At 45.7% G+C, this 13,870-nt stretch overlaps 1 protein-coding gene across 3 annotated transcripts in view; it reads right to left on the bottom strand.

Moving 5' to 3' along the window:
• SLCO2A1 (solute carrier organic anion transporter family member 2A1) overlaps positions 1-13,298 on the bottom strand; it is an 887,587-nt gene extending 874,289 nt beyond the window's left edge. For 2 of the 3 annotated variants that reach the window (XM_033958445.1, XM_033958444.1), the window contains exon 1: positions 12,389-13,298. In XM_033958445.1, coding sequence (XP_033814336.1) covers positions 12,389-12,454 — 66 coding nt within the window. In that variant the 5' untranslated portion in view covers positions 12,455-13,298. The remainder of the gene's footprint in view (positions 1-12,388) is intronic. The other variant, XM_033958443.1, reaches the window with a different exon arrangement.
• Between the last annotated feature and the right edge of the window lie 572 nt (positions 13,299-13,870).

Here is a 13,870-nt window from a genome sequence, read left to right as displayed (position 1 = left end):
GTAGGAAGGACCAATTGAATTATGTAGGACAAATTCACAGAAGTCCTCTTTGGCTTTTGGCCAGCTTTTTGGTGGGACATAGAATAATATGCAGGATAGGGATTCTTCTCGTTGACTGTTACTAATTTTACAGGCTAAAATTTCTAGTTGGTTGGTCACTTTGGAATCCAGTAGTTCGAATTCAAATCCTTCTTTAAGAATAATTGCTAATCCTCCTCCTTTTTTTCCCGCGCGGTTTAGCGTAAGGATTTTGAAATTGTCTGGTAGGAGATCAATTATTATTGGATCATCTTCAGACAATAGCCATGTTTCGGTTAGAAAAAGGCAGGCTATTTGTTTGCTGATGATCCAATCATTAATTAGGAAAGCCTTATTCCTGACAGATCTAGTATTAAGATATGCACAGGGAATAGATGCGGATGTGATAGGTTTGGTAGATATGTTCTTATGTAGTGGTTTTGATGGGTTGTACTTGCCTTATTCTTTTTTTAAGGGTTCGTTGATGTCTTCTTTTATTTGAGATAACATTAATGTGATTTATTATGTCTTCTTGTGGGTTAATGATGTGCATGATTGATAGATCAAGGTAATGGACTGATTGTAATTGTGGGTAAAGTAAGTTAACGTCTTTGATGCTACCACTTATCAGATAGATCATCAGCGACCATAATATGGTATGACTCAACCTCAAGAAAGGTTTCCCTAAGACAAACACAGCAACAAGGGTTCTCAACTTTAGAGGCACAGACTTCAACCGCATGGGAGATTTTGTCCATCAGGAGCTACATAAACAAGCAATATCTGACAATGTGGAGGATATGTGGTCGTCTCTGAAGTCCATCCTACACGAAGCAACAGACCGATACAGTAAGTAAACGCAGGAGAAACAAAAACCCCAATGGTTCAGTAAAGAAATTTCAGACCTAGTTAAACAGAAAAAAGACGCATTTATCACCTACAAACATTTAGGCAGAGAGGGGGCGAAAGAGGACTATCTAGACAGATCTAAAGCTGTCAAAACAGCAGTCAGAGAAGCCAAACTCCGAATGGAGGAAGAGCTAGCACTCAACTTCAAAAAAGGAAATTATGATGCCATGAGGGAAATGGTGAGAAAGAAACTCAAAGGCAACATAGGAAAGATGGAATCCGTAGAAAAAGCCTGGACCTTACTCAAGGGGTCTGTGCACGAAGCACAAAACCTGTACATCCCCAAGTTCAGGAAAGGGTGCAAAAAAAATAGAACAAAAAACCCAGTGTGGATAACAAATGCAGTGAAGAAGGCGATAAGCGACAAAAAAGCATCATTCAGAAAATGGAAAAAAAGACCAATCAGAGGAGAACCAAAAAGTGCACAAAGAACACCAGAAGGAGTGTCACCGACTGGTTAGAAAAGCAAAAAGGGAATACGAAGAGAGACTGGCAGAGGAAGCAACAAACTTCAAGTCTTTCTTCAGATACGTCAAGGGGAAGCAACCGGCAAGAGAAGAGGTGGGACCATTGGATGATGGAGATAGAAAGGGAGTAGTAAAAGAAGAGAAAGAGATAGCTGACAAGTTAAATGAGTTCTTCACGTCAGTCTTCACGAGGGAGAATACAACCAACATTCCGGAACCCGAGGAAATCGTAATAGGAGACCAAAATGATAAGCTGGTCAATTTAAAGGTAAGCCAAGAGGATGTACTCAAGCAGATAGACAGACTAAAAAGCGACAAATCGCCAGGTCCGGACGGCATTCACCCAAGGGTACTCAAGGAACTAAAAAACGAAATAGCGGAGCCACTCCGACAAATATGCAACCTATCCCTAAAAACCGGAGAGATACCGGAGGACTGGAAAATAGCAAATGTCACGCCCATCTTCAAGAAGGGCTCAAGGGGCGACCCAGGAAACTACAGGCCGGTGAGCCTGACCTCAGTCCCGGGAAAGATGATGGAGGCACTGATTAAGGACAGCATCTGTGAATATATCGAAAACAATGTGCAGCTAAAACCGAGTCAGCATGGCTTCTGCAAGGGTAGGTCTTGCCTCACAAACTTATTGTACTTCTTTGAGGGGGTGAACAGCCAGGTGGATAAAGGGGAATCTATAGATATCATTTACCTCGACTTCCAAAAAGCCTTCGACAAGGTACCACACGAGAGACTGCTCAAAAAGATATGGAACCACGGGGTGCAAGGGGAGGTCCACCGATGGATCAAAAACTGGCTGGCAAACAGGAAACAGAGGGTTGGCATAAAGGGCCACTACTCGGACTGGAAAGGGGTCACGAGCGGAGTTCCACAGGGGTCGGTGCTGGGACCACTCCTGTTCAATATCTACATAAACGACCTAGAAGCGAGAACCAAGTGTGAGGTCATAAAATTTGCAGATGACACCAAACTATACAGAAGGGCTCAAACGAGGGAAGACTGCGAAGATCTCCAAAAGGATCTAACGCAGCTGGAAAAGTGGGCCGAAAAATGGCAAATGAGCTTCAACGTAGGGAAATGCAAGGTCATGCACGTGGGGAAAAAGAACCCGATGTTCACTTACAAAATGGGGGGAACACCACTAGGTGTCAGTAACCTGGAGAGAGACCTGGGAGTGATGGTAGACGCAACACTGAAGGCATCGGCGCAGTGCGCCACGGCCTCAAGGAAAGCTAACAGAATGTTGGGTATCATTAAGAAGGGTATCACGACCAGGACGAGGGAAGTCATCATGCCGCTGTATCGTGCAATGGTGCGGCCGCATCTGGAGTACTGTGTCCAGTACTGGTCGCCGCACCTCAAGAAGGACATGGCGATACTAGAGGGAGTACAGAGAAGAGCGACTAAACTGATAAAGGGAATGGAAAATCTCCCATATACCGACAGATTAAAACAGCTAGGACTTTTCTCCCTGGAAAAGCGGAGACTTAGAGGAGACATGATAGAAACCTTCAAGATCCTGAAAGGCATAGAAAAAGTAGACAGGGACAGATTTTTCAAATTAAGGGGCACCACAAGTACAAGGGGGCACTCGGAGAAACTGAAAGGGGACAGGTTTAGAACAAACGCTAGGAAGTTCTTCTTCACTCAGAGGGTGGTGGATACATGGAACGCGCTTCCAGAGGCTGTGGTAGACAGGAACACATTAAATGGTTTCAAAGAAGGTTTGGATAGATTCCTGGAAGAAAAAGGGATTGAAGGGTACAGATAGATATATACCACTGCTCAGGCAATGGGCTTGATGGGCCACCGCGGGAGCGGACCGCTGAGCAGGATGGACCTCTGGTCTGCCTCAGCGGAGGCAACTTCTTATGTTCTTAATCTTTCTTCAGCTATATTAGTGACAGGAAAAGAAACAAAGATGGGATAGTACGCCTGAAACAATCGGACAGTAACTTTGCGGAATCAGATTCTGAGAAGGCAGAACTACTAAACAAATACTTCTGTTCAGTGTTCACCCGCGAAGCGCCGGGAGCTGGTCCACAGCTGCAGATGGGAGATAACCAGAAAGACCCGTTTCAAGATTTCGAATTTACGCCCAGTAGCGTCTATGACGAACAATCAAGACTCAAAGTAAACAAAGCCATGGGACCGGATAACCTACACCCCAGAATGCTCAGGGAGTTAAGGGAAGTCCTGGCAGAACCATTATCTGTTCTTTTCAATCTTTCCCTAAGCACAGGAAGGGTCCCCTTGGACTGGAAAACCGCCAACGTAATCCCACTCCACAAAAAGGGCTGCAGGACAGAGACAGCAAACTACAGACCAGTGAGTCTCACGTCTATAGTGTGTAAACTCATGGAAACACTGATCAAACAGAATCTTGACACAATCCTAGACGAAGAAAAACTGCGTGATCCACACCAACACGGGTTCACCCAGGGTAGATCCTGCCAATCTAATCTGATTAGCCTTTTTGACTGGGTTACTAGACAACTGGACGCCGGAGAGTCACTGGACGTGGTATATTTGGACTTCAGTAAAGCATTTGATAGCGTCCCTCATCGAAGATTACTGAACAAGCTGAAATCGATAGGATTAGGAGACACTCTAACTACATGGGTTGGGGATTGGCTGAGCGGTAGACTTCAGAAGGTGGTGGTGAACGGTACCCCATCCGAAGCATCGAACGTGATCAGTGGAGTGCCGCAGGGCTCAGTCCTGGGCCCGATTCTATTTAACTTATTCATAAGAGATATGACGCAAGGACTTAGAGGAAGGGTATCACTGTTCGCCGATGACGCCAAACTTTGCAACATAGTAGGCAAAAGCTTATTACCTGATAATATGACACACGACCTACTATTGCTGGAACAATGGTCAACTACTTGGCAGCTAGGCTTCAATGCTAAAAAATGCAAGATAATGCACCTGGATAAGAGAAACCCGCATAGAACTTATGTACTAAATGGTGAGACCTTGGTTAGGACCACGGCGGAACGCGACCTAGGGGTGATCATTAGTGAGGACATGAAGGTTGCCAATCAAGTGGAGAAGGCTTCCTCCAAGGCAAGACAAATGATGGGGTGTATCCGCAGAGGTTTCGTCAGCAGGAGACCTGAAGTTATGATGCCGTTGTACAGAGCCATGGTGAGGCCTCACTTGGAGTACTGTGTTCAGTTTTGGAGACCACACTACTGAAAGGACGTGCTGAGGATCGAGTCTGTTCAGCGAACGGCCACCAGGATGGTCTTGGGGCTCAAGGATCTCAAGTATGAAGAAAGATTTAAAAAATTGCGGCTGTACTCACTTGAGGAAAGAAGAGAACGGGGAGATATGATTGAAACATAAGAACATAAGCAGTGCCTCTGCTGGTTCAGACCAGAGGTCCATCGTGCCCAGCAGTCCGCTCTCGCGGCGGCCCAACAGGTCCAGTACCTGTGCAGTAATCCTCTATCTATACCCCTCTATCCCCTTTTCCAGTAGGTAATTGTCTAATCCTTTCTTAAACCCCATTACTGTACTCTGCCCTATCACGTCCTCTGGAAGCGCATTCCAGGTGTCCACCAGGTGTACATCACGGGACGCATCGAGTCAGAAGATGATATCTTCTGGCTCATGGGACCCTCGACCACCAGAGGGCATCCGCTGAAAATCAGGGGAGGGAAGTTTCATGGCGATTCCAGGAAGTACTTCTTCACCGAAAGAGTAGTGGATCATTGGAACAGACTCCCACTCCAGGTGATAAAGGCCAGCAGCGTGACTGATTTTAAGAGAAAATGGGATACTCACGTGGGATCTTTAAGGGAGTAAATTCAGGGGAGGGGATACTTGGAATGGGCAGACTTGGTGGGCTATAGCCCTTTTCTACTGCTTTTTTTCTATGTTTCTATGATCAGTAAGATTAGTAGGAGATTCATGTTTGCAGGGTAGTGTGTTTCTTCCTAACGCAGAAACTGTACTAGTTTCCCTAAAATTCTCGATTTATAGTTTGTATGGTCGTTAGGTGGATTGATATAGTTCTTAAGGTGAATCAAGTGGATATAGTTCTTAAGCAGTCCTAATACAAGTCTCTAATAATTACACTTGCAACTTACAATTACACATGCATCTAACAATTATACATGTCTCTGATGGTTACACATGCCTCTAACAATTGCATATGCCTCTAGTAGTTACACATGCCTCTGAACAGTTACACATGCCTCTGAACAGTTACACATGCCTCTAACAGCACTGATGGAGAGAGGAACCTTGGGGCGATTGTGTCTGGGGATCTAAAGGCATCTAAACAGTGTGATAAGATGGTGGCTGTAGCCAGAAGGATGCTAGGCTGTATAGAAAGAGGAATAACCAGCAGAAGGGAGGTGTTGATGCCCCTGTATAGATTGTTGGTGAGGCCGCACTTGGAGTATTGTGTTCAGTTTTGAAGGCTGTATCTGGCGAAGGATATAAAAAGACTTGAAGCGATCCAGAGGAAGGCGACAAAATGGTAAGGGGTTTGAACCAAAAGAAGTACAAACAAAAACTGGAATAACCACAAACATCAACGTAGGTGCCATAAGGCGGTAAAAGGGACCAAAAGAGACTACAAGGAAAAAAATAGCCAAGGAGGGGAAAAACTTCAAGCCATTCTTTTCAATATATTAAAGGAAAACGACCCGTGAAGGAAGCAGTGGGATCGTTGGATGACCAAGGAGCACTAAAGGAGGACAAAGCAATCGCCGACAAACTAAACACATTTTTTTCGTCTGTATTTACCAAAGAGGATATACACAGCATACCGGAACCCATCAGGCTATATGCTGGAAGTGAAAACAGGAAACTGACAGGATTAAGGGTCAGTCTAGAAGAGGTATTCAGGCAGATTGATAGGCTCAAGAGTGATAAATCCCCGGGACCAGATGGCATCCATCCGAGGGTCATCAAGGAACTGAAAGGGACCATAGATAGCTGAACTGCTTCAACTAATAGCCAATCTGTCAATCAAAACAGGAAAGATTCCGGAGGACTGGAAGGTGGCGAATGTTATGCCGATCTTCAAAAAAGGTTTGAGGGGAGACCCGGGAAACTACAGGCCGGTGAGTTTGACCTCGGTACCAGAAAAGATGGTAGAGGCACTGATATAGGACCGCATCACTGATCACTTGAGGGACACGGGCTGATGAGGACCAGCCAGCACGGTTTCAGCAAAGACAGATCTTGTTTGACAAACTTGCTCACTTCTTCGAGGGAGTAAACAGGCAGATAGACAAGGGCGAACCGGTGGACATTGTATATCTGGATTTTCAGAAGGTGTTTGACGACTACTTTGGAAAATTGCGAGCCATGGAATCGAGGGTGAAATACTCACATGGATTAAGAACTGACTGGAGCATAGGGAACAGAGAGTGGAGGTAAATGGACAATACTCTGACTGGAAGAGCGTCACCAGCGGGGTGCTGCTGGACTCGGTGCTTGGACCCTTGCTCCTCAACATCTTCATAGGTATGACGAGCGAGGTGATAAAATTTGCAGACGATACGAAGTTATTCAGAGTAGTGAAGACACAGGGGTATTGCGAAGATCTACAACGTGACATAATCAGGCTGTGACATGGCAGATGAGGTTCAACGTGGACAAGTGTAAAGTGATGCATGTTGGTAACAAAAATCTCATGCACAAATACAGGATGTCTGGGGCGATACTTGGAGAGACCTCCCAGGAAAGAGGCTTGGGAGTTCTGATCAACAAGTCGATGAAGCCGTCCGCGCAATGTGCAGCGGCGGCAAAAAGGGCGAACAGAATTCTAGGAATAATAAAGAAGGGGATCACAAACAGATTGGAGAAGGTTATCATACCGCTGTACCGGGCCATGGTGTGCCCTCACCTGAAGAGCGACTAAGATGGTTAAGGGGTTGGAGGAGCTGCCGTACAGCGAAAGATTAGAGAAACTGGGCCTCTGCTCCCTCGAACAGAGGAGATTGAGAGGGGACATGATCGAAACATTCAAGGTACTGATGGGGATAGATTTAGTAGATAAGGACAGGTTGTTCACCCTCTCCAAGGTAGGGAGAATGAGAGGGCACTCTCTAAAATTGAAAGGGGATAGATTTTGTACAAACGTAAGGAAATTCTTCTTCACCCAGAAAGTGGTAGAAAACTGGAACGCTCTTTCAGAGCGTGTCACAGGGGAACACACCCTCCAGGGAAGTGTCAGTTAGGGCTCTGGTCTTTGACCAGAGGGCCGCCGGGTGAGCGGACTGCTGGGCATGATGGACCACTGGTCTGACCCAGCAGCGGCGGCAATTCTTATGTTCTTATGTAAGAGACTGGAAGACCTAAATATGTATATTCTGGAGGAGAGGAGGAACAGGGGAGATTTGATACAGACATTTAAGACATTTAAATACTTGAAAGGTATTAATATAGAACCAAATCTTTTCCAGAGAGGTTGCAAGGAGGAAGACTCAGGAGCAATGTTAAAACATTCTTTTTCACAGAGAGGGTGGTAGATGCCTGGAATGCCCTCCCGAGGGAAGTGGTGGCAGTGGTGTACCTAGGGTATGTGGCACCCGGGGCCCATCATTTTTTGACACCCCCCCCCCATGTAAAAAAATATTTTTTGTAATAACCATGAAACGGAATAAATGGTCAGAATAGAAACAGGCAGTGAAAATTTTCTTATATTCCAAACATAACATAACATAAATTATGTCTCAATTGTCATGACATCAGAAGTACATATGGAGTAGTTGCAGGTGATGCTTGGGACAGTTCTGATTGTGTTAGTTCGGTTTTATGTGTTTTTTTAATAGAAGGGTTTTTATTTCTCTTTGAAGGTTTTGCAGTATGTGGTCGATGTCAATTGGTTGTAGGGTTGGGGGTCGAGTGTTGCAGCTCGAATGGCTAGGAGGTTGTCGAACAGTTTTTTTCTTTCGACGTTTTTGGTTGGAGGGTGTGTGAATAGTGCGTGAGTTCTCCTATGTCTGTTTGAAGTGGATTGAATTATTTAGCTGAAGAAATTAGTTACCCCCTCATCCCATACACATTAATTCTCTTCCATTTTTGTTCCCATTATAAAAAACACTGATAAGTTCCCAGAAAAAAAATACATTAAAATAAGAAGTGAAAACAAAGGCCCCTACAGATGAGAACATAACATAAGAATAGCCTAACTGGATCAGACCATCATGCCCAGTAGCCCATTCTCATGGTAGCCAATCCAGGATACTAATACCTGGTCAAAACCCAAAGAGTAGCAACATTCCATGCTACCGATCCAGGGCAAGCAGACACTTCCCCCATGTCTTAATAACAGATTATGGACTTTTCCTCCAGGAATTTGTCCAAATCTTTCTTAAAACCAGCTACACTATCTGCTTTTACCATAACTTCTGGCCACTTCATTTTTAAGTTTAGATTTTTCCTTTCAAACAGAGACCTTGCTAGATGTCAAATACAGCACAAGGTAACTTCACATGGACTTAGTTGTGCAGGAAATGTGAATCTCCTCATACACCCACCATAGTGCAAAAATGTGCAAAGGTCTGTTTTTTTCTTTCGATCACTACATAGCCTAATACCACACAAGCAGCGCTGTTACAAACATATTCTGTAGGTCAATGCTAAGGATAACAAAGTTTCCTTCCTTGGACCAGAAGGAGATACTGATAAACCACTGGAAGAGATCCCAACACAACACCCAAAGACCCACTCAGTGTGTGAACCAGTTGAGTGGAGTGGACTAACTGGGGGGTGGAAATGGGCCCGAAGTTTGTTCAGCAGAATTTCCCAGACCACCTCTTCCTCTCAACACATTGACACGCTGCCACCACCACCAGTAGAAACACCTCACTGGGTAGGCCAACTATGCTATAAACTTTATAAAACACATTATTATATTTTCTTATAAAGCACTTATTTTAACTGAACTCTGACATCCTCAGCCTTTCCGTTCACAAAAATAGAAGGAAGAAAAGTTCCCATTTCCTGCTGTTTCATGTCCCCGGCCTATACAATATTTTTTTTCTGCAGACCCTTCAAAAGTCTGACCAAATCCTCGTTTCACTTGCATTATAAAGTACTGAGAATGCCATCTCTCCCCAATCCCAGGTCCTAAAGTCTAAGACAGTAGCGCAAACTAATGCTGCCAGATTCAGGAAAAAAAATTTCAATTCGATTCAGCCTATTGAATTGGTTTTTCAATTCGATTTTCCTGCCCAGTTGGGTGATTTTTTTCAAAACTCCTGGTGGGTTTTATAGCTTTTACACCCCCTTTGGCTTCTCCTAACCACACTGGCGCTGTGGTGTAAATAAAATAAAGAAACAAAAAGGACTTTTCCTCTCTCTGTTAAATCCTAGCTCACGTTTGCAGTCCAACACCAGATCTGTCAGGATACACATTTCAAATCACAAAACAGAAATCACAAAACAGAAAATAAAATTAATTTTTCTACCTTTTGTTGTCTGGTTATATTTCAAATCTTTTTGGTCCAAGGCTCTGGTTTTCTTCTGATAACTTGCTTGCCAGGGTCTCCTTCTTTCTTCTTTCTGCGTGCTAACCATCCATCTGCCAACTCTGTCCTCCCTTTCCATTTCCCTTCCCTCCCCAGGAAGTCTGGTATCTTTCCTTTTTTTCATCTCCCTCCACAGATCCACCTTTTCTTAACTACCCTTTCATCCGGCATCTCCCCCTCCTTCCCCACCACCCCAGAGTCCACCATCTCTCCCTTTCTTTTCCCAATTACCCTCCTATCCAGTATCTCTATCCCTCCTCCACACCATCCCTTGTGTCCAATTTCTCTCCCTTTCAGTTCCTTCCCTCCCTAAATCCCATGGTCCATCATTTCTCTCCCTCTCCTCTATTTTCACACCCATTATTTCTTCATCCCCCCCCCCCAAAGTTTGGCATATGCATGTCTCTTTGAACACCCCCTACCCTCCGTGTACTTCTAAACCAGGGTCCCCCCCAAAGGCCTGTCCCCCCTTAAAGGTCTGCCTGTCCCCCCTTGAAGGTCTGCATCCCCCTTGAAGGCCTGTCCCACTCCCTTGTAGGCCTGTCCCCCTCTTGAAGGCCTGTCCCTCCCCCTTGTAGGCCTGTCTCCCCCACCTTGAAGACCTGCCTGCCTGTCCCCCCCTTGAAGGCTTGTCCCCCCCTTGAAGGTCTGCCCCCCCCCCGAAGTCCTGCACCCCCCCCCGAAGTCCTGCACCCCCCCGAAGTCCTGCACCCCCCCGAAGTCCTGCACCCCCCCCGAAGACCTGTCCCCCCCGAAGGCCTGTCCCCCCCCGAAGGCCTGTCCCCCCCCCGAAGGCCTGTTCCCCCCCCCCTTGAAGGCCTGCCTGCCTGTCACCCCCCTCCCCCTTGAATGCCTGCCTGCCCATCCGCCCCACCCCGAAGGACCGCTCGCCCCCCTGGCCTCCCCGCACCACCTATGAAGCAGCACTACCTATGCTCCCGGCCTTGCCGTTCAGTCCCCACCAACACCACCACCCCCGAAGGACAACCACCACCACCCCCGAAGGACAACTGACCTTCCTGTACCACCTGTGAAGCAGCAAGCAGCAGGATCGCGACGTCAGCTATCCCTGCGCTGCTTAGGCGCTGCTTCCTGCGCCGCGTTCCCGCCCCTCCTCTTATGTCAGAGGAGGGGCGGGACCGCGGCGCAGGAAGCAGCGCCCAAGCAGCTCAGGGATAGCTGACCTCGCGATCCTGCTGCTTGCTGCTTCACAGGTGGTACAGGAAGGTCAGTTGGGCGAGCGGTCCTTCGGGGGTGTGGGGGGATTGAACGGCAAGGCCGGGAGCACCCCTTCAGGGCTGGCACCCGGGGCGGACCGCCCCTTCCGCCCCCCCCCTTGGTACGCCACTGAGTGGTGGAGAGGAAAACGGTGATGAAATTCAAAAAAGTGTGGGATAAACACAGGATCTCTAATTAGAAAACAAAGAATGTAAATTAAAGAGCCAAGGCCAGTACTGGACAGACTTGCACGGTCTATGTCCCATATGTAATGATTTGGTGTAGGATTGGGCTAGGAAGGGCATCAATGTGAACTTTACTAACTTGGAACAGGAGGATGTTACTGGCCAGACTTTATGGTAGATATCCTGCAAACAGGATGGTTGGATAGGCTAGAGTGATCTTGGACGGCAACTTGAGCATTTGGAACCCAAGACAATACCAGATGGACTTTACCGTCTATGACCAAGAAATATCAAAGATGAGGCAAGTTAATTTAATATTTTTAATGGGTATAACTAATAGGCAGACTGGATGGACCATTCAGGTCTTTATCTGCCATCTTTTACTATGTTACTATGAAATAAAAAGGACAGAAACCCCCTGGGACTGCTTGACAGTGCGCTAGAAAGGACAGAAATGGAGCATTCTTTATTCACTACAACGTAATACAGCAAGATAAAAGGGCAAGAAACACAATGATATTTTTTTTCTGCAGCATAATCCAGTGAAAACAGACAAAATGGCAAAAGTTTAGGATGGCCTTTTCTTCACTGTGGTGCAATATAGTCAGCTAGAAGTAACAAGAACGCCTAATCTTACCTCAGGACAAGATAGCGAAATAGAGGCTAAAATCTTCATCTATATTCCCTGCAATGGGATATAGTAAACTGAAATGGAAACATCTGGGGATAGTATATATTCTTAGTCTTGACATTTATGGTGCTTTTGACCTAGTTACATTTAGGGAACTCTCTGCTAAGGTAATGTGTTTGTCACAAATAAGAGTTCCTAGTGGAAGGTCACTCTGTATTGTTCTAATAAAATGTAAACTCACTACAGACGCCAGTACAAACTTTATTTACACATTTCTTTACGGAAACACCAGATCAGAAGATATGTGATATAGAGAGAGAAAAAATAAACTTTTCCTAGAGTGCTAATGTTTAGAAGAATAAACAGAGATCTTAGTAAGTGCATAGTAAGAAGCAAAACCTACAATCATCAGTCCTGAAACTAACAGGTTAAAAGTTCAGACCTCACCTTGATGTTGTAGAAGATCCTTCTGTGATAGGAGCTGGGCGATTTGTCTTCACCCTGCAACCCCATGACGGCTGCTAGCACTTCACAGTTCCTCAGGTGCTACAATAGGCAAGGTAAATTTCTCTAATCAGTGTGTGATAATTTCTTCTGTCGATCAAATGTAGGTCAGATTGAACGTATCAGATAATCTCAAAACACTGTCAGAGAAAAAGATGCAGTACCAGAAACGTTCTTTTATTAAAGCTGCGCGCCAGGTAATCCAGATCTGATAGTTCCGTAGGACTATGCAAGCAAGCTCGTGAGTGAACTTTTTATAGCTTTTTTGATGATGAAATGTGTCTCCGCCCCTCTTTTGTGTGAAAATAATAAGACTTGTATGCAGAGACAAGAGAGACTCGCAAGCAGTGGCGTAGGCAGACATAAATTTGCAGGATCAGGGAGTTTAACACAGGGTCGCACTTCTTGCTTTCTTTTTTCTCTTCCCACCCCCACTAAAATGAACATTACCTTAGCTGATGAGGATCCCCCAAGCCCTGTTAGCCGAACTCGAGAGCCTATCCCAAAACACTCTAAAGCGTGGCAATTAATAGCAGTACTTTGAACAGCTGCTGTGGATGTCGCGAGCACGCTCAGTTCTGGCGATTGCCAAAACTGACTAAGCTCGAGGTGCCTTCGATAATTCTCACACTATTAGGACTTTTTGAACCGGTGTGCCAAAAGATGTGCAATGGAGAAAACTCTTTCCCTCTTCCCAAGCGGGGCAAAGAGGCAAGGGAAATAGCGGCGGGGCTAGTCTAGAGCTCCTGAGAGTTCTCAGCCTTTGCTGGTCCAGTGTCCTCCTGTGTGTTTTCTGAAGACTCTCCGACCCTCTTGTGTTCCGAGGCTTTACATTCTAATTTTGTAATTCTTACTAAAGTTAAGCCAGTAGATGGCAGTAAGGCGGCACGTAAATGGAGGTGAGGGGAGATGAGGGGTTTTTTGTTGTTGTTTTTTTTTAAATCTCAGTCTGCTGTTTAAGAGAGCTTCTTTTACAAAGCCGGGTAGGTTTCTACCACAGCCGGCGAGGTACTGTAAATTATCCCAGGATAAGCAGGCAGCATATTACCACACATGGGTGACGTCACCGACGGAGCCCCGCAGCGGACAGCCTTGAAAGCAAACTTGCTTGAAGATCTCAATCTTTCGAGGACTGCATCGCGCATGCACACGTGCCTTCCCGCCCGAACTAGGGGGGCGCATCTCCTGAGAGGATCCTCAGTTCGTTTAATTCCGCGGAGACAAGAAGACACGTTTTTCTTCAGCTCTGCAACAATTTTGCCTTCTCTTCACCGCGGCTGTTTCTTTTTTTTCAAAAAGTTCGGTCGCTGTGCTCTACTTTATTTCTCCTTTTTAAAATTATTTTTTTTAAAAAAACCAAATTTTTTGTTTCTTTTCTGTACACTTGTCCGGCCGGTGAGCCTTGGGCCTAGGCCCAATTGCTCC

The sequence above is a fragment of the Geotrypetes seraphini genome, chromosome 9 (assembly GCF_902459505.1).
Source record: "Geotrypetes seraphini chromosome 9, aGeoSer1.1, whole genome shotgun sequence".
NCBI lineage: Eukaryota > Metazoa > Chordata > Amphibia > Gymnophiona > Dermophiidae > Geotrypetes > Geotrypetes seraphini.
This window is presented reverse-complemented; position numbering and strand designations above follow the sequence as displayed.